This window comes from Eubalaena glacialis, chromosome 15, assembly GCF_028564815.1.
Source record: "Eubalaena glacialis isolate mEubGla1 chromosome 15, mEubGla1.1.hap2.+ XY, whole genome shotgun sequence".
NCBI lineage: Eukaryota > Metazoa > Chordata > Mammalia > Artiodactyla > Balaenidae > Eubalaena > Eubalaena glacialis.
In genome coordinates this window covers 74,367,514-74,388,620 of record NC_083730.1, presented here as the reverse complement: position 1 = coordinate 74,388,620, position 21,107 = coordinate 74,367,514, and the positions used below count along the sequence as shown (strand labels likewise).

General features: G+C 49.4%; 1 protein-coding gene across 1 annotated transcript in view; it reads right to left on the bottom strand.

Moving 5' to 3' along the window:
- Positions 1 to 2,189: 2,189 nt before the first annotated feature.
- The window catches only part of WSCD2 (WSC domain containing 2), a 44,516-nt gene continuing 25,598 nt past the window's right edge, over positions 2,190 to 21,107 (bottom strand). Inside the window, exons 4-8 of the mRNA XM_061169980.1 lie at positions 17,862 to 17,983; positions 14,695 to 14,869; positions 10,330 to 10,494; positions 8,490 to 8,690; positions 2,190 to 2,542 (exon numbers count right to left, since the gene is read on the bottom strand). Coding sequence (XP_061025963.1) covers positions 2,190 to 2,542; positions 8,490 to 8,690; positions 10,330 to 10,494; positions 14,695 to 14,869; positions 17,862 to 17,983 — 1,016 coding nt within the window. The remainder of the gene's footprint in view (positions 2,543 to 8,489; positions 8,691 to 10,329; positions 10,495 to 14,694; positions 14,870 to 17,861; positions 17,984 to 21,107) is intronic.

Sequence of the window (21,107 nt, the reverse complement as noted above, 5' to 3'; positions counted from 1 at the left end):
AGGTGACAGCAGGATGACAGCCTACGTGTCCCGGCTTGCAGGCCAGGCATGTCCCCTTCCCTGGGGACCATTGGAATGCAAAGTTTTCCTTCCTCCTCAAGTGCCAGGGTTTGGGTGGCACTTTTTGGAGAGGGCACACAGACACATCAGACACTGGGCGGTCATCACACCAGCTTGGGGGATGCAGCATCACCACACAGAAGGGCAGTTGAACACAGAGGCAGAGACAATGTTACACACCAAGACACACAGTTCTTCACAGGCAGTTAGAGTTGCACAGACACCAAAGCAATGATGCTCCCAGAACATTCTCTGTCTCTGTCTCTTACACACACACACACACACACACACACACACCAGAAAAACATCCCATTTGTGACCTTGCCTTACACGACACTCTATCACGTGGTAGAATTATCAACAAAACTTGTTTTTAATGATGGTATTGACCTGAGGAATCTTCAGACAGAGGCTGGTGGCCTGAGGTGACCACCAGCAAAGAACTGGCCCAGGTCTTGGACCCAGAGTCTCCCAAAGAGAGCTGACCTCTAAGAGGGAGGGGAGGCCAAGCCCTCTAACTGCTTCGTGAAAGATGACTAGAAATTTGCCTGGGGGAAAGAAACACGGTACAAAATACATTCAGAGCCCCCTGGCTGGGCCCCGAGGTGGCCCGAATCCTACAGATGAGGGGCTCAGGGAAGAGAACCACAAGTCCAATCCTCTGGCCCTTCTCTTTGCATGGCCACGTTCCAAGGGGTGGAATGTATTAGTCATATTCCTCTTAAAAAAATATATCTCTTTACACTCGCCTTCTCCATAGTCTCTCGGCTATTTGGGAATGAGCCTTTATCTGCACCCCAAGGCTTCAGAGGTGGCTGCTTGGGGGGCTGCTCCAGACAGAATAGCAAAGAGTTGTGACCTATGGCTTTTGCACCTACATGGCGGGGGGATGGTGTAGGTGCACAAATGTGGGCTGGATGCGAAACCACCGGTACCCAAGGTGGGGGGAGAGATGGGATCCTGGATCTCAATGCTTTCCGAGACAGATGATCAGTGATTTAGGTCCTCGGGAATCCTTTGGTTTGATGTCTCAGCGTCAAAAGAGCAGCGTTTGTATGGACATGAACAACCATCCCATTCACCCCGCTCCTTCAACCCCGAAGAGAAGCTGGCCCCGTTGGACTATGACCAAAGGGAGGTCTACGGTCTGGGAAGGTAGTGGGGGCCTCTTACGGTCACGGTTCCACCTGATTTGGAGCCCTCTTGTTCTCTCTCCTGGATAGCAAGGGACCTATTGGTAGGGGTCAGAAGGGCAGTGTCACATCAACGTGTGGGACCCCACGGTGGAGAGGTGTGTTACCAGAGCTCTCATCCTCACTCAGATTCTGCACGTGGCTTGTGGCCGTCCTGGTGACATAATGGTTGGTGCCTGAGGACCCTGGAATTGGGTCACCACCTGGATACAGCTGGGGAGGAAGGGGAAGAATTCCAGCCCTCGAGGTGCACAGGAACCGGGTCGTTTCTCAGGAGCGCTGTGACCTGGTGGGGGGGGCGGATTGGGATGTCAGTGACCCCACGCGGTGGCCCCAGTTAACCTGCTCTGAGCACCATTGCTCCCCTGACCCACCCAGCATGTCAGAAACCTAAGGCCGCAGAGAAACTTCCCAGCAATCTTTCTTCAAACAGAAGTGGCCAGGATAAGCCCTGGCGCCAGTGCTTCCTGGGTGCGGCAGAGACGGGGAAGCTATGAGTGCTCAGCTCGGCACGGAGGAGAGTCTGGGGCCACATTTTCCCACGTCATTCTCTTTAGCTCTTGCACCAGGGTCCTCAACACCTGCGGTGGGGCACCCTTGTCTCTGGGACACCCATGAGCCCTCCTTCCCACAAGTGGAGCCCAGAGTGGTGGGCACAGGGACACGGGAGACAGAGAAGGGTCCATGTGGCTAGAGCTCCCTAAACCAGTTGCCCCCTCCATCTCTGGGGGTGCGGTGTGAGTAGGTGGGGAGTGCCCGCACAATCTCTTCGCTTGAGCCTCCTTTGTCATGCAGGAAACTCATCGAAGGCCAATAGCAGCCAAGCGGATTGTCCCCTAATCGAAGAGGGGACTGATGGGTGTGGGCCCCCAGGGGTCTGGAGTCCCCAGGGCCTGCTTGGTCTGGACTGCCAGCTCCCCGCCCCGCTCCGACCCATCATCTGGGGTAGTAGTCCTCGGGAACGCCCGTGAGGTTCCTCCCTTTAAGGGCCGCATCCACCGTCTTGATGTAGGCAGAGATGGTCTTCTGCATGTCCGCCGTGTAGGGGTCGTACTCCAGCTTCCGGAGCCCCGAGCGCTTGAAGTTGCCGTCCTTCTGGCTCTCCACACACAGCAGTCGGTCCTCCCTGACAGCCACACCCAGCAGGCCGACCATCCGGCCCAGCTGGACGAAGAGGTCCTGCTTCAGATCCTCAAAGTGTACCACCAGCACCTTCTTGCCGAACTTGAGCCAGTCCAGCGTGTGCGTGGCCCACCACGGGGCGTAGTTCCTTACGAACTCCGGCCACTCTGTGGACAGAGCAAGGAGGCCCAAGTCAGAGGGAGGACGCAGGTCAGATGGCGCTGGCAATTCACAACAGCGCCACCACCGCTAACCCTTAGATCGCCAAACTCGCCTCCCTCCTCCCACCTCAGGGCTGCTGCTTCTGCCTGGAATCATCTCAGCCCTTCCTTCTCTCTGGGGAGAATGACATTTGTCTGGTGCTTACTCCATGGCAGGCACAGACTTATATATAAATCCTTGTTACTCTATTTTTATATTTTAATATATATTGATCTTAATATAGAGTGTAATAAATATACTAATAGAGCTATCAATTCACTTATTCCTCACAAGAACACCGTGAGGCAGGCATCATCGTTTTCTTCATTTACAGAAGGGGGAACTGAGGCAGAGAGAGGTTAAGTAACTTGCCCAAGGTCACGCAGCTAATAACTGGCAGAGCCGGGATTTGAAACCAAACAGTCTGGCATCAAAGTCTGGGCTTTTAACTACCGAGTTATCCTGTGTAGGAACAGTTATCCTGTGTAGTAACAGTATCTTCTCACAGGATAGTAATAGGGCCTTTGTACAGAGAAGTGGAAAAAGCATACAAAATTTTTAGCATGGTGCCCTGTACCCAGTAGGTGCTCAGTAAACGTTGGCTATTATTATTACTGTGATTATTCTGTTCTCAGGTGAGATGTCATCTTCCCTGACTCCGCAGGCTCAGGCAGGTACCTCCTCTGGGCTGAGGGCAGTTTAAATCAGATTATTTACATTGTCATTTTGACACCTTTCTATCCTATCTTTCTTTCTTTGCTTTTTATTGAAGTATCACACACTGTTTCTTTGTGCTGTTTGTTCCCTTGCCATGGTAAAAGGGCAGGATGGATTGTCACCAAGATTGGGAGTGTGTGTTTGGGATCCCCTGACTCAAGAGACGGGCTACAACAGAATGTGGGAAATTCACCAGAGAGCCCTGGAGAAGATCTCAGAGAGAGAGCCAGCCAGCCAGCCCCTGGAGCTGTTGAAATTCTGATAAAGGGGAACCCAGGAGGGGGGTCGTGGAGGATGTTGGGAACAGAGAGAGGGATTTGCAGCCTCAATTCTGAGCCCCAGCTGGAGAATCATGGGGCCTGTACTCCGGAACCCTGAAGCCATACCCCCTGCTTCTCACAGGGGCAGCACCACCCTGCACCCTCCAGAGGGATATGTTTACTGAACGAGGCTCAGTGAGCCTCCCAAGCTGGGTTGGGGAGCCCAGCTGGTTCTTAATAACTAAATCCTCATCCTTTGCTGGATGATGGATACCCCTTATCTCATTTAATCATAGTAACTACCCTGAAAGGAAAAGACTACTGTTCATTTGTCACCAGTGAGGAAACTGAGGCTCAGAGACGTGAAGTAATTTGCCCAAGGTCACACAGCCGGGAAGCATCATCCAGACCAGGCCTGCCTGATTCCAGGCCCCCATCTTTCCTAGGCACCAGCAGCCTCACCCCCACTCCCTCCCACTGCCTTACACCCAGCAGGGGCTTAATAAATGGTTGTTGAACTAAATTGAAATTCCCACCCGCCGAGTTGTGATGTGATAAAGGGCTCCTCTTTCTTTGCAGAGCACATCAGAATCTGTGGTGAGGCTCCTGATCCCCCAGTGACCCCCTGGAACACCACAGCCACTTGGGAAATATTTATGCTGATGACAAAGATATTTTTTATCCTTCAAATAGATTATTTACAATGTATCTAGCTAATTGGGCCCGTACTGTTATAAGACCAGATGTATCTGTGTGATTAGGAAAAAATCTAGCATGTGTATACTCTGCTTTATTTTTTGAGAAAGAATTTCCCCATTCCTGAGTCATCTCACAGCATCCTTGGTGATTCAGGACAACTGCCGCTCCCATGGCAGAAACCCAGATGGATGGAGAAGGCACTCGGTCACCCAGTAACACACAGATCTGGATGGACTTCCAGGCTTAGCTACTTGTGACCATCTCAAGAGGTTCCTGGAGGGTGGTCCTCAAGAAAAACGAAGGGCCTGTCTGCATGATGGCCTGGATCCCCCAGATGGTGCCCCTGGCCTTGGACACAGGTTGGGGGGAGATGACATGGCATCCCTGTGACTGCAAACTTCCCTGGGGTGGGAATGTACGTTGCCTGAGCACCTACTGTGTGCCAGGACTGTGCTGGGCACTTTGCACGCACTACCTCATGCAGTGCCCACAAGAAGCCTGGAGAGTAGGAATTACTCTAGCTCCATTTTACACACGGGAACAAAGGAGGCTCAGAGATGTGAAGCCACCTGCCCAAGGCCACACAGTGGGTGTCCAGGGCAGGATTTGAACCCACGTCTATCCCAGACTGAGCCTGGCTCCCGCCCTCCTGGCAAACCCTTTAAGAGCACCTGATCTGACCATCGCCAGCACTGTTCTCGCCCCAGATCCTAGTCTACATCCGCTTACCTCACCTTCAGGTGTCATCTAAGACACGGGTCTGTTCACAGAAGACTTTGGAGTAAGACTGCCAGGGTTCAAAACCCAGCTCCTCTCCATATTGGCTGTGTGACCTTGGGGACGTCAGGAGGTCTCCTTGAGCCTCAGTTTACCCATCTGCACAATGGCAACTGTGCTAGACACACCATACAGATGGAATGGAATAAGATTTGCAGACCCTGGCGCCAGGCCTGGGACATAGGAGGCGCTGGATAAATGTTGGCTACAATTATTCTTGATGTTGGTCCCCAGCATCTCTGAGATGCCTCAAGTGGCCCATCATTTTGGGGCAGCAGATACTTGCCCCCTCCCCACCCCTTCCTAGAGCAAAGATCCCTCACTTGAAGCTCCTGAATGACTTCGCTGGAACAAAGAAGAACAAAAATGAAAACAAAAGCCCTCATTTAGCTCAGGATTCCCGGTAATTGATGGCTGCCTTCAAATTGGGCAATAAAGGCACACTATGCCATGGACCACTGGTAATGAGTGCCGGTTCTGCCGGAACTGTCCCCCACAAGGGCCCGGCGGGACACGGGCTGGCCACTCTCTGCTTCATCTTCTTGTCAAAGGGAGGAACCGGGGTCTGATTAATAGCTTAACTGTATTTAATTCTCCATGGAATCATTAAACACGGTCTCTGTTTCATTAAACAGATCCAGGACAATTCACCTTGTGTAATAGTATCACATAAAACTTTGCTTTGGGCCCACTCCAGGGATATCATAAAATCAATGTTATGGAACCAAAAGCCGGGGGTGGGTGGTGGTGACACGAGCCTCGACCCAGCTATAACTGGGAGGGGGACATGGGTGAGTGACCTCTGCTCTTAGGTGGGAGTAACCCTCACATTCCCGGCCGAGGGTGTCCTAAAGCAGTGATTCTCAAATTTGAAAGCTCACAAGAAGCTTCTGGAAGGAATCTTGTTAAAATGAGAATTCTGATCCAGTAAGCCTGAGGTGGGACCTGAGAATCTGCATTTCAAACTAATTCCCAAGTGATACTGACGCTGCTGGAGCAGGCAAGGGTCTCAAACTCAAGTGCCTACAGGGTCAGATGTTAATGCAAATGAGAGGAATGGGTGGGTGGGGTCCGTGGGCATGGGGTTCTTTGGGGAAGGCTCTCAGGCAGAGCACTTGAAGACCTGGGTCAGGCCTGGGAGGAAGCATTGGGAGAAGGTCCCTCCCAACCCAGACTAATGAGGGGGCCCCAGGCCCCCAATAGGAGGTGTGTGTCCTGAAATCTCCTCTTTCCCATCCCCTGCAGCCTCTGGGCTCAGCCTGTCCTGACACCTCCCTTATCTTTGGTTTTAAAGCTCCCAACTGTCTTGAATAAGGAAGAGGCAAGGTGGCTCCTGGGAATTAGGAAATTGCCTAAACCTGCGACGAGGGGTTATGCCAAGAGGGGGGAGCCTCTGAATGTACCAGAATGTCAGCAACACCCCAAGGCGAGAGACAGCCTGGTAGCTAGTGCCTGGGTTTGGATCTCAGCTCGCTCAACTCCTGGGGCCTCCGCCACATGACTCGCTCCCTTCCTGGGATGGTTTTCTGCTACCGGTGATTGTGGCAGCCCTTCTTACCTCCTCGGGTAATTAGAAGATTTAAATGAGACAATTATTGCTAAGTGCCTGGTCCCATATGAGCTTCCCAAGTGAATTCCCTCCCTTTTTACTTGGGGCAGTAGGATGCCTGGGAGGTGGAGAGCTGGACTCTAGTCCCGCCATTATGTGCCCGAGTGACTCTGGCAGGCCCTGCCTCTCTTGGGCCTCATTTTCCCCATTAATAGAGAATGAATCCGTGGTTCTCAGGCCTGCCTGCACACTGCTTTAAAAAATACCAGTGCCCAGGCTCCACTCCAGTAATCGTCTGGGGTGCAGCCCGGGCACTGGGACTTCCCCACATCCTGGGATTCTGATGTGCTGCTGGGGCTGAGGACGCCTGGGTTCAGCGATCTCCCAGGTCCTTTTCAGCTTGACAAGCAGAGCATCTGCTCCCGGGACAGGATCCTGCCGTTGGCACCTGCAGACTTCTCAGCCTGGCTCCAAACAGTGGTCATTTTTGACTGTTCTACAAATAAATAATTCAGAGGTCTCTTTACCCCTGGGAACAAATGTCATCACCTGTCCAAGCTTCCACCCCCTCACTGAGAGAGGGGGTGAAGCAGGGGAAGGGACAGACAGGTCCCTTGAGCAAACTGGGAACCCAGGGCACAGTTGGTCAGGCAGGCCCAAGGGTTTTCATCAATGACATCAGTGCTGAGAATGTGATTGGCTGAGTTAACGTTGTCCTGCCTGCTCTGGTTCTCTCTGGGGAGGGGCTGGAGCGTGGAGCAGCTGGGGGCCAGGGGGAGGGTTTGGAGGAGTGGGAAGCACCCCTGGGCCTAGAGGCTGCAGCAGCTTGGTTCCTCGAAGCTGGATGAGGTCAGCAGGGCTCATGTTCACAGAGTACTTACTCGGCATCAGGAGCTCTGAGCGGGGGGCTTTGTAGCCACTGACATTCCGTCTAACTCATTATCATAGCTCAGTGGTTAGGGGCATGGGCTCAGGAGCAAGACTCCCTGGGTTCAAACCCCTGCCCCACCACTTCCTGGAAAAGTGCCTTCACCTCCTGAAACTAGCTTGGCCATCCATAACACAGGGTTAACTGTGTTAACCTAACCCAGGCATTAGCTAGCAGGCTGTCTCTCACCTTGGGGTGTTGCTGACATTCTGGTCACGCGTGGAGGTGACTTCCATTATGGTAATGGAGATATGGGTGATAACTGACATGGGATTTTGAGGAGGTTGGGTCTGACTTCGGAGCTCTCCCCACTACTGTGGGCCGCTGCTCTGTACTGAGACATTCTTCCATTCTGGAATCTACTAAGCACCAGAGGTGAACATCAAACTCCGATCATCTTAATGAAGTTTACTGCTCGGAGACTGACACTGTCACTTCCCAGCTATACCTGGGGCAAATCACTTAACCTCTCTGAGTTTTCCAGTCCAGAGTAGTTGAGAGGGTTCATAGAATGATGATCTTAGGAGCTCATAGGTGACCTCATGGCCACTCAGCCACTGACCTTGGGCTGGATTCAGATCCCAGGAAAGGACTCTTGAACACGAGGGTCCACTGAGTGTTTTTAAAGGGTTAAATTCTTGGATTTTATTACCTCCACTTTATAAACAGGACAATCTAAGTTCATGGAGGTGAAGGAGCTTTTCTAGGAAGTGGTGGAGTTGGGATCTGAACTCAGGGAGTCTTGGTCCAGAGCCCATGCCCTTAACCACTGTGCCATGATAACAACCTGGCTCACAGAGGGTGATGCTGGTGGGTATGGTGGGATGTGCAAAGCATACCTGCTCATCTGTAAGCAGGACCTGGACACTTACACACATGCCCTCAAGGCTGCCCTCCTGGATTCCTGGCAGGAGACAGCACCAGCCCCTCGCACTGCCCTCTGCACCTAAGGGCCCCACCCCCCCCCCACTCCAAAGCAGTACCTTTGCCCTTCCAGTGGGCATGGGCAGCAAAGCCGATGTGTCCGCCATACTTGCGGTTGAACTCCGCCATGAGGGCCTTGTAGGGGTTGCGGATGAGCAGGATGGCCGCGTCAAAGGCCTCGATCTCCTTCTGGCCACTCTCGTGAGTCTTGATGCAGATGGTCCTCCCGCTGCGCCAGTGGTCCCGCTCACCTTTAAACCCTTCCCACAACCAGGGGGTTAGGGAACGTGGCACTGAGATGAGGGACACAAGAGGTCCACCCCACCCCCTCCTGGACCCCTTCAGGAATCCTCAGACGTTCATTTGTCCACTCATTCATTTACTCACGTACTTATAGAGCACCTACTACATGCCAGGCACTGGGCAGGGAGAAAATGATTTACAAAAACATCCATGGGTCTTAGTTTTTGAGAGCCAGATAATTTGAATAGTGACATAAATGAATGTAAAGTCACTGCCGTGGTGAGAGCTACAGAAGAGGAGTAATCATGCCTACGTGCCACGAGAGTGGCCTGACCGTGATGTGCTGAAGGATTCCTCTTTGGGTGGAGTCTACATCTCCACCCCACTGATGCTGGGCACGGCCGTATGACTTGCTTTGGCCAGCGGATTGAGGGCGGAAATGGGTCTCTGCCAAAGTCTCAGGATGCATCACGTTTCTGTTCACTCTTGTGTGTTTCTGCTATCACTGAGAAGGACATGCCTTGGAAGCCTGTTGGTCCCGGATGGTGAGAGACCCATGGAACAGACATGGGTCCAACCTGCAGTCTGCAGCTGAGCAGCCCAGCCAGCCTGGCCAAGATCACTGACCTAGTCAGGCAGCATCCAGAAAGACTTCCTGGGAGAAGAGGTGCTTAGGCTGAGAACTGAAGGACGAGGAAGAATTTACCATCCCAAGTGAGGAGGGAAAGGTGGTGGGAACAGCAGGTGCAAAGGTCCTGTGGTGGGTGGGAAGAAACGTGTCGCACATGAGCGACTGGTACAGGAGAGCAGAGGGCAAGAGGGGGTTGTGATGAAGAGTTTTAGTACTGGACCAGAAAGACTACACAGCCTTTAAAAGGAATTAAGCAAAAGGAAGGAGGGACCTGATCAGGTGCTCATTTCAAAAGCTGAGGAACTGAAAGACGTTCTGGGTAGCTGGAGGATGCTTCTATAGCACCGACTCCGTGCTGGACACTGCTCTGAGCCCTTTTCATGTAGTAGACAACTGATCCTTTCAATAATCCTTTGTGGGTTTTATTTGATAGATGATGAAACAGTCCCAGGGAGAGCAAATAACTTGCCCAAGTTACAGAGCTAGCGAGAGGCAGAGCTAAGGTTCAAAGCTAAGCCATCCTGCCGCCCAAGACTGTGCTCTTCTCCATCTTGGCCTCCCATGCCCATGAGAGTTAAGGCATTTGGATGGGCTCTTCAAAGCCAGTTAGAATGCTAATGTATCAATACTAGACCTTCAAGATACTGGCTGTGTTTCCAACTCAATGAGTGATCTGGGACATCATGTCATCTCTTTGGGCTTCAGTTTCCTGTATGAGGTGCCCAGCATACAGTAAGTGCTGAAGGAATGACTTAAATGGAGGGAAGGTCCCAGGCACATAGTAGGTGCTTGATAAGTGTGTAATGTTGATGGAAGCAGGTGAGGTACCCAGGACATGATACTTAGGAAATGTTTGTGGGATGTAAGTGAAGGGAAAGTACTAAGCACATAGTAGGTCTCGATAAACAGGCCCGGGTGAGCTGAACAGCACATAGTAGGTGCTCAGGAAGGGGTATTCCCATGCCCTCCCAGGGGGTCTTTCCCAAGCTCCTGCCCCCATTCCCTGTTCCCCTCCGCCTCCTCACCTTTGTTGTAGAGAGAACCGTCGAAGTAGTAGCTGCCGGTGTAGAAGCCGGTGGCCAGCTCGATGAGGTGGCGAGCCCACGTGTTGCCGGCACCTGGGAAGCTGGCCAGAGCGATGAGCTGCTTGGACTTGGCTGGGAGGAACCTTCTGTCCATGCAGCGGTTGTCTGCAAAGGGCAGGGCACAGACAGGGGTCAGTGGCAGGGGCACATCAGAAGGAGCCTGTTCAGAAGGGACCAGGGTGTGAGTCCCATCCCTGCCACTTCCCAGCTGTGCGACCCGGTGCTTTCTGGGCCTGTTTCCTCATTTGGAAATGGGAACGTGGTTATATGAGATAATATATGAAAAAGGATAAGCACATGGTACGGTTTCAATAAAAGTCAGCCAGGAGGATGAACCTTCTCTCCAGCCTCAGTTTCCCCCCTGTCACATTGAGTCTCTTATCACCCCCACACCTGCCTCCAGATTAAAACTCACAAATGCTGTCCATCTGCATGGGACTGAGTCCAAGGTTTTTATCTTGACCTTCAAGCCCCGTGTGGCCTGGCCCTTGCATCCTCCCAGGCTCACGCCACCCACATGCTCTCCCCTCAAACTCCCCCACCTGCCAGCCGCTTGGTTCTTTCACTGTCTCATCCGTGCTCTGCTCCTTCCTGACTTGGCAGCTTCAGGTGCACTGGTTCCTCAGCCTTCACTGCCTCCTACCTGCCTTTGACTGCTTATCATCCTGCTCTCTGCTGAATTGGACTCTTCCGTCCTCCCTTCCTTCCTTCCTTCCTCCCTCCCTTCCTTCCTTCCTCCCTCCCTCCCTCTCTCCCTCCTTCCCTCCCTCCCTCTCTCCCTTCCTTCCTTCCTTCCCTCCCTTCCTTCTCTGACTCCCTGGGCTATCATTAGTGTACTATGTCCATCTCTCTCGCATTACTTTCTGCTACTGTAATTCAAACAATTATTTGTTTAGTCAGAAACCCTGCCCATATTGTCCTTTGCTGATTCCCTGGCACTTTCCATACCATCTGGCATCCATCTAACCATCCATCTACCCATCCATCCATCCATCCATCCATCCATCCATCCATCCATCCAAGAAACATTTATTATCCTTACTTGCTTTCTCACAATAGCCCTTCAAGGGAAAAGTTTGAAGTCCTAAATTTAAATTCCAATTCTGCCACCTCCTTGCTGGGTAACCTTGGAAAAATGATGGATCTGAATAAACCTCGGTTTCCTCACCTGTAAAATGGGAATGCTGATAATGATGACATCCTGCGGGTTGGTTAGGAGGGTTAGAAGAGAGAATGGGTGTTGAGTGTTAACACAGGGCTCACATGCTGTGAGCTCTTAGTATTGATGCTGCTAGCCAGAGACCAGGTCTCTTCCTCACCATGCACGTTTAATCTGTTTGTTCAGAGGAGAGCAGACTTTGGAAAAAAACAAACCAAAAAGCATCTTTATCAAGCCAAGTATGTGTCTGGGAATGGTTTTCATGAGAACACATTGCAAAAAGGAGCCTAGATGCAAAACTTTCTGGAGTGTGGTTATGTTTTATATTATGACAGGGGTGTGGATTTCATAGGACCCAGTTGGCATCAAATAGTACACTTAAAATTTGTGCATTTCGCTCTATGTAAATGCTACTTCAAAAAATCATAAGTAAATATTGAATTATAATTAGTGATATGCAGACTGAAGTGTAATGATGTTTGCAACTTACTCCGAAATGCATCCAAAAATAAAAATTGAGGGATGAAGAAATGGAGAGATGTATGATAAAGCAAACAGAACAAAATGTTGACAAATTTAAAATCTGTAGGATAAGTCTAGCAGGTTCACTGTGTAATTCTTTCCATTTTTTTCTAGAGGTTTGACATTTTTTCATAATAAAATGTTGGGAGAGAGAAAGAACCTGGCTCCTCAATTTCCCCTGAAAACAGAATTCTCCATTCAAATACTGCCTGGGCGGCGAGGATAAAGGTGGTTATTTTCAGCACTAAAAAGGAAGTTTATTTGGTTCTTAAGCTCCACAAATTGAAATAGATGCTGGAGGCAGTGTTGTATATAGTTTTGGAATCAGACAGACCTGGGTTTCGATCTAGGATGATCATGGCCTAGTTGTGTGACACTGAACAAGGCTCTTCACCTCTCTGAGCTTCAGTTTCCTCACCTGTAAAGTGGGGCTAATAAACCTTCCAGGATTAGATGGACAATGCATGTGAAGTATTTGCAGTATATGTTGAGAAGCTGAGATTAAGAGTGCAGGCTCAGGACCCAGATTGCCTTGGTCTGAATCCCAACTCTGTTCTGTCCTAGCTGTGTGACTCTGGCCAAGCTACTCAACCTCTCTGTGCCGAGTTGCCATATTTGTAAAATGGTAATAATAACAGCACCTATGTCATTGGACTGTTATGAGGATTAGATGAGTTAATTCAGTCTAAAGAGCTTAGACAGTACCTGGCACACAGTAGGTACTCAGTAAATGGCAGCCATCGTGGACCAGACTCTTGGCAGCCTCATGAACCACATGACTCTCAAGCCACACCAGTGTGTAGGGCCTGCAAGTGTGACATGGGAAATTGAACACCAGTAATGGCCTGGGGCCAGGCACTGGGAATGAGCAAACCCATCAATCAGGGGCTATTGAAAAGGCTCCAGTGTCGGTTCTGTCCACATCAAAGCTGTTCATGGTCACGGGATAATTAAGCTGTGTATGACCCTTCCCCCAAGCTGGGGTAACGCAGTTCTGCACAGACTAACCAACACTTCCTGGAAACTAACAAACACTCATCCTTCCTCACCAGAGTGTAAATAAAGCCAAGGGCCACACTAGCTAAAGACGTTTCTGCTCACTGGGCTCTTAGCAAGATTCAGCTGCCATGGAAGCAGCCGCAGTTGGCCACCACCGGTATGCCCATCAGGCCAAACAGGGGACAGGCTGTTGGTGAAGCTGCCACTAGCTCTTACAGCACCTTTGTGCAAATCAGATAAAGGTTCCCTCCCCTTCCTCTGGGCAGATGTGCTGCCATCCAGAGTGCACGGCATGACAGGCAGAGCACAGGCTGATTTTCAGGCATTACTTTTCTTCTAGGTTATGCCTGTGCAGTGCTCAACCTGCCCGACCATATGTGGCAGCCTAGTTCCTGGGAGATGAAGAGGCGGTCTAGCCCAGTGGTGTTTTGTTAGCTCTCCGGGCTTCAGAGGGTGTGGGGAGTGTCCTTGGCACTGTGGGCAGAGGTTTCTAGCAGGGTCTTTGGAGTCAGAGACCTGAAAGCAAATCACTCTTGTAGATGTGTGATTATGGCCCGTTCTCAATCTCTCTGAGTCTTGGTTCTCCCATCTGTAACATGGGGATGCTATCACCCTGATCATAGGCTTACTGTGGGCTTCCCATCATTAAATGAGATGAGGCTTGGCATAGGACTGCACATTGTAGGTGCACAGTTTTTTCAGATATTGGGGTAATCCTTCACGGGTTTCATTTGGGCTGAGCATCCCAGCAAGGCACCTTTCCAAGTGCCACCACCCTTCATGATGCCTCCATCAGGAGAAAAGATTTTCATCTAGAAATATTATAAACACCATGACCTCAGGCAAGTCCTTTACCTGTTCTGAGTCTCAGTTTCCCTACCTGTAAAGTAGGCATAATGACTATTCCTGCTTCACAGGAAAGCTGAGGGGTATCAGTGAGAAAATGCATATGAAGGACTCAACACTGAGTCTGGCACAAAGAAAGTCCCTAAGTGCCACCATCACCACCACCACCACCATCGTCATCACAGTCTGGTACCCCAATAGATGGAAGAGGAGATAAACATTGAGTGTGGGTTCCACTAGCAAAGGAAGAAGGATGAAAGTGGAAAGGATGAGTGAGACAGAGAAAGAGAAGAAAAAGTTACAGGTAAATTTGCAGAATCCTAGAATTGGAAGGCTAACAATCTACAGCTTCATTTTACACATGGAGAAACTGAGGCCCAGAAAGGGGACATGACTCGCCCAGGATCATGCAGTGGGTCTGTGTTGAAGACCCAAGTCTCCCACTCCCAGCTCAGATGTTTCCCCATTCAATCTCACAGCCCCCATTACAAGAGAGCCACCAAGGGGGTCTTCAGTATAAGGGATAGAGATGAAGGTTTTCAGAACCATCCCCCTTGCCGGGGGCCCTCCCTCCATTGCCCATCCAGGATATCTAAGCCTGGCTACACTCACCAGCCCTGCCTCTGCCCTCTGCCCTCTGCCCTCTGCCCTCTGCTCTCTGGCCTGCACAGTTCTCTTGCTGACAGGCTGGCTGGAATGAACTTGCTGGAGCATCTCTGGGAGGGAGGCCACTGGGAGAGCTTCTGGGGGTCTGCTGGGTCGGCGGGGACCTGGCTTACCTTGGACCTGCGTCTGATACACAATGAAGTAACTGGGTGTCCCGCAGCTCTCAAACTCCTCCGCGCTGCACTTCTGGGCACAGAGCTGTTCGTCCTCTCTCTCATGGAGGGGAAATCGCGTAGTGGGGAAGCCACAGTGGCAGGCGGTGCCCGCAAGGGCTGCCAGTGGGTACTCCTGGGGATGAAGCAGGAGAGGAAGGGGAAGAAAGTCACCAAATCCCTGGACAGCCCAGACTCTGGATGCAGAACAGGATTTGCGTTCCAATCATCCCCTTCTCCATCACTCTCCCCAACTCAAGGGTCCCCAGGCTTCATCAGCAAGATTTTGCCCTATCTGCGTACCTCCTGTACTATTATATTTTCCAGCTTTTTTGAGGTATAATTAAGTAAAAAATTGCATCTATTTAAGATGTGCGACTTGATGTTTCGATGCACGTATACATTGTGAAATAATCACCACAATCAAGCTAGTCGACACATCCATCACCTCACATAGTCACCATTTTCTTTTTTGCTTTCCTGTACTATTATTCATTTATTTGTTTCCTTTATGTGTCAAGTCACTTTTTAAAATTAATTTATATATATATAAAATATATATATAATATATATATATATATATAAGTTCTGGCTGTGTTGGGTCTTCGTTGCTGCGCACGGGCTTTCTCTATTCAAAGGAAACTATATATTACTCCTGAAAGTAGTACTGGTAGAGAAGTATCATTTCCATACATTTCCATACTGTAAACCCCAATACTACAGAAACAAAACCATGTGATTAAATTCTAACTAGGCACTCTGCCTGCCAAGAACTTGAGCCTGGGGTCGACTCCGGTTTTCCTGCAAAAGGGAGATCAGTTGAGGGGAGAGAGGTGTTGAAGATACTTTAGCACTGAGAAGCAGCTTTCTCCTGGAGGTCTTGAAAGAAAACTGAAAAAGAACAGTTTTTCTTATGGCCATGCATTATACCAGAGTAAATCCTCTGCGTCTGACAGTGATATGAAGCCCATGCTTTGGGAAAAGCTGTCTGAATCCTTTCTTTTAAGCCAAAGAGGATGCTGATACCTACGTGTAGCCACAGTCTTTGCTGGGAGAGCTGCTCCTAAGTGTTTTATTTGTTCTATGAAAGAGCTAAGTGGGAGCAGGCTGGACCTGAGATTTGGAGGGCAATGGACTGTCCTTTGTCCAATTTGCTTCTGCTCAGACCCATGAAGCTGAATTCTCCCTGGTAGCTGGTCCAGGAATAATCTGGTAACAAACCAAGGTCATACCGCCGTGCCTGGTTCCGGTGAGCTTTGCCATGGTAGGTTTGGTTTCTTTCTCACAGGTGTTAAATATGAGCTACAGCACGCAGCCAAAGATCAGAGAGATGCTGATACGCAGGTGGGTGAGCCTGGGCTGTGACTGATGGTATTTTCTAGCCTGTGACCCATGTTGAAGCCTCCTCTGACACCCTAAGTCTTTCAGACCCTCCACCACTTGACACAAGTAGCTCTGGACCCCTGTCCACTTAATCCCCTCAATTTTCCTCCTGTGGCCCCCTAAGGAGATTAGAGGAAACTAGAAGAGGGAGGTTTGCAGCGGGGCCTTCCTGTTCCGCACCCCCCCCCCCCCCGCCCACGCAACCTGCCCACACCTTTGCTTCCCTCCAGTCCTATGTACAGCTGGACTCTCTTCCATACTGGTTTGCCCTGTGACCTCACTGTCTTGTGTTTGTCCTCCACCTCCAGCTGACCTGTAGGTTCCTCCAGGGCCCTCAGGACAGAGGGATGTCCACCTGGAGGGGATGCCATGGGAGGGGGATTCCTGCCCAAGAGAGAAAGCTGGACAAAAAGACGGTCAAACCTTCTTTATTCTTATGAACATCGCCCCTGACCTTCCAGGATGCCTCTTGGGAGCAGAGCAAGCACTCAGGAAATGCTTGGTGACTTGAAGTGGCCTGGCTGCCCTTGAATGGTTCCTGGAAGCCTCTCTGTGGGGTCTCTAGGGTAGCTCAGAAGTCAAGAGAATAGATTTGGCATCAGTCTCAGTTCTGCCACTTGCTTGCATTGTGAGCTTGGGCAAGTGACTTCATCTGTCTGAGCCTTGGTTTTGTCATCTGTGAAATGGGGATGAAAATTCCCAACACCTAGCTTTGTTGTGAGAGGTAAACTGTGTGACCCATGGGGCAGAGGGCTACATGGAGGAGGTGCTCGGTAAGTGGCAGTTTCTATGATGATCCTTTCAGTCTTCCTGAGACATGCTTTGTGAATTAGGAGCCTTGATGAAAGAAAAGCCAAGCAGGATGACTCAGAGCAGGTGGGGGCATTCAGCAGTTGGGGTGCAGGCTGAGCACCCAGGAAGAGCCACAGAGTCGGCCCCCAGCAAGTGCCAGCATCATGGAGGATAGATAAAGACCATATCTTGTTGACTTTGCACCCCCAGCACTGAGCACAGGGGCCTGGCACAAAGCAGGTTCTCATCAAATATTAGCTGAGTGAATGAATGAAATGGGCAACCACCTTCTTGTGGTTGGGGGGGGGGGTGGTTCTCCTTTGAACCCTCGTGTAATTAGCTCACCTTGAGTGAAGGAGGGAGCTCCTCAGACATCACTGAATGCCAGTGATGAGCCTAGCTCTGTGCTGGGTATTGGGAGTGGTCACAAAATGTTTTAGGCACAGTCTCTACTCTTGCGGCGTTCCCTGTCTGGCTTGGGAGGAAGGATAAACAGTCACCCATCAAGGATCTCAGGCTGAGAAAGGATCAGCCAGTTGGATCATCCAGTCCAACTGCTATCCAATGTCCAAAGTTCCGTACACCACACCTGCCCTGCCTCTGCTTGCATACCTCCAGTGATGGGGAACACACTCTGTCCCAAGGTGGGACTGTCCTTGCCTTTACCTGGCAATCTTCTACTCATGCTTCTCGGCCCGGTTCACATGTCGCCCTCACTCCTGAGCAGTCCTCACTATTAGAACAAACACACTTCTTTGGAGGGAAAGAAATGAGCCCCATGTAACTCCTACCCTTCGGATCCACATGAAACAGTCACGTTCCCCCCATGTCACAGATCACAGTAATGACCTCTCTCATCCCAGCTGGGCTGCTGCTTCTCCAGCCACGCATCCCGTTCCTCCAGCTGTGCCACACCACCCTCCCCAGAGCTCCGTGCACAGAACAGGGCTCACCTTCTCTGTGCAAAGGTCCACACACTTGTCCACAGACATGTTGGGCATGGCAGCCGTCACGGGCAAGGCCAGGGAGAGGTTGTCGGGCCTGCGGAAGCAGCCTCGGAAGACTGCACTTCCATCTGGAGAGACAGAGGGAAAGGAACTAGTCAGATGTAGGCTGGGAGAACCACCTTCTGAAGGAAGCACTTATAAATTGAAGTCCAGAGAAGGCAAGAGTCTCGCTCAAGGTCACGCAGTGAGCCACAGTGGAGACTCATGAGCTAGAAAATTCAAAGAATGTCCTCAACCCTGGCATCTCTGTCAACAACACAGGTCACTGAGATGTTCTTGCTGGGCCATATAATCCCCTTTTCTTTGTCACCATTCCTATGTCTCGCTTTCTCATTCTTGGTGGTGGCAACTTTTCATTTAGGGAAATGATAGATGCCATGGAGGATTTTCGTGATCTCATCAGGAGAGGGTTCGGCATTTGAGGATGGAGGGAAGCAAAGGGTCCAGAGCTCTCCTGCCCCTCCTTCCAGCACTGGGGTGCCCCCTCTCCCTCCCATTGTCCTGGGCTTTAAGGGAAAAACCGGGGCCTTGGGAGCCTCTGCCCCACTCAGTGCTATAAGGGACTGATTTGTTGGAGAGATTCCCTTTAAGATAACCTAATCTGGAAACATCCCAGCTACGCAACAGAAAATTCAGAAGACATTGCTATCTCTTTAATAGAAGTCATCCTCAAAACAATACTCAGGGATGTTGTCTTCAGCTGGGTTTACTTGAAGCCGAACCTGAGACAATGTTTTATGGTTTCTCAGGAGAAGCAGGACAGGGCAGGGGAGGAGCTAAGTAAGCATGTGATCTTGGCTGGGTCCCACCTCCAGCCTGGAGGGTAAACTGTACCACAGAGTTGGTCCCACTTTAAGGAAAGGGGCCGACCTTGGCCCTATGTGCCCCCCTCCCCAACGTCTGTCATTTGGAAGGCTGCTGGGGCAAGGGTCATTTTTCAGACAAGGGGGCAGATGTGAGCCATTGGTGGTAAAGAGGATTTGGGTGGGTACCCTTTGCATCCATTACAGGTGTACACAAAGACTTATCAATAAGGATGCTCATTGCAGCATTTATTTAAATTAACAGGTGAGAGACTGGAAGCAACCTTGCTGTCCAACAATGAAGTACTGGACAAATAAAGTAGGGAATGACAACACAATGGGATTCTATGCCCCATCAAAAATAATGATGTTAAAGGTTACTTGAAAGAGATGAAGATGTGTTCAAGACGAATGTTAAATAAAAACTGAGACCATGAAACTCCACATATTATAAAATATCAATTGTGTCCACAAATTATCTCTCAGTGTAAATCTCTGGAGGGACATAGACTAATATGTTAACAACCATGGTTATCTCTTAATAGCAGGTGTGATGGTTAAGTTTTGTGTCACCCTGGTGAGGCTATGGTGCCCAGTTGTTTGGTCAGACATTGGTCTAGGTGTTGCTGTGAAGGTTTTTTGTAGATAGGATTAATATCTACAGTTAATTGACCTTAAGGAGACTTAAAAGAGATTTCCCAAATGCTGGAGAGGGAGTGGAGAAAAGGGAACACTCTTGCACTGTTGGTGGGAATGTAAATTGATACAGCCACTATGGAGAACAGTATGGAGGTTCCTTAAAAAACTAAAAATAGAACTACCATACGACCCAGCAATCCCACTACTGGGCATATACCCTGAGAAAACCATAATTCAGAAAGAGTCATGTACCAAAATATTCATTGCAGCTCTGTTTACAATAGCCAGGACATGGAAGCAACCTAGGTGTCCATCATCGGATGAATGGATAAAGAAGATGTGGCACATATATACAATGGAATATTACTCAGCCATAAAAAGAAATGAAATGGAGGTGTTTGTAATGAGGTGGATGGAGTTAGAGTCTGTCATACAGAGTGAAGTAAGTCAGAAAGAGAAAAAGAAATACAGTATGCTAACACATATATATGGAATCTAAGGAAAAAAAAAAAAAAAGGTCATGAAGAACCTAGTGGCAAGATGGGAATAAAGACACAGACCTACTAGAGAATGGACTTGAGGATATGGGGAGGGGGAGGGGTGAGATGTGACAGGGTGAGAGAGTGTCATGGACATATATACACTACCAAATGTAAAATAGATAGCTAGTGGGAAGCAGCCGCATAGCACAGGGAGATCAGCTCGGTGCTTTGTGACCACCTAGAGGGGTGGGATAGGGAGGGTGGGAGGGAGGGAGATGCAAGAGGGAAGAGATATGGGAACATATGTATATGTATAACTGATTCACTTTGTTATAAAGCAGAAGCTAACACACCATTGTAAAGCAATTATACTTCAATAAAGATGTTTAAAAAAAAAAAAAAAGAGATTTCCCTCTAAAACGTAGGTGGGCCACATCCAATCAGTTGAAGGGATGAGGCAAAAAAACGAGGTTTCCCAGAGAAGAAGAAATTCAGCCTCTGGATGTCAGGCTTGCCAGCCTCTACAACTGCATGAGCCAATTCCTTAAATCAATCTCTTAATTTATATATTTGCATATATCTTACTGGTTCTGTTTCTCTGGAGAACTCTAATAGGATATAGGCAATTTTTATTTCCACCTTTTTGTAAAACTCTTTTCTAACTTTTTCGACAGTGCATATTTATTTTTTAATGTAATAAAGACAAATTTAAAAAATTATAAATGGCCCCTGTCAAATTTATCTAAAGACTCATGGTTCATTAGAGAAATGCAAATCAAAACTACAATGAGATATCATCTCACACCGGTCAGAATGGCCATCATCAAAAAATCTAGAAACAATAAATGCTGGAGAGGGTGTGGAGAAAAGGGAACACTCTTGCACTGTTGGTAGGAATGTAAATTGATACAGCCACTATGGAGAACAGTATGGAGGTTCCTTAAAAAACTAAAAATAGAACTACCATACGACCCAGCAATCCCACTACTGGGCATATACCCTGAGAAAACCATAATTCAAAAAGAGTCATGTACCAAAATGTTCATTGCAGCTCTATTTACAATAGCCAGGACATGGAAGCAACCTAGGTGTCCATCATCGGATGAATGGATAAAGAAGATGTGGCACATATATACAATGGAATATTACTCAGCCATAAAAAGAAATGAAATGGAGGTATTTGTAGTGAGGTGGATGGAGTTAGAGTCTGCCATACAGAGTGAAGTAAGTCAGAAAGAGAAAAACAAATACAGTATGCTAACACATAT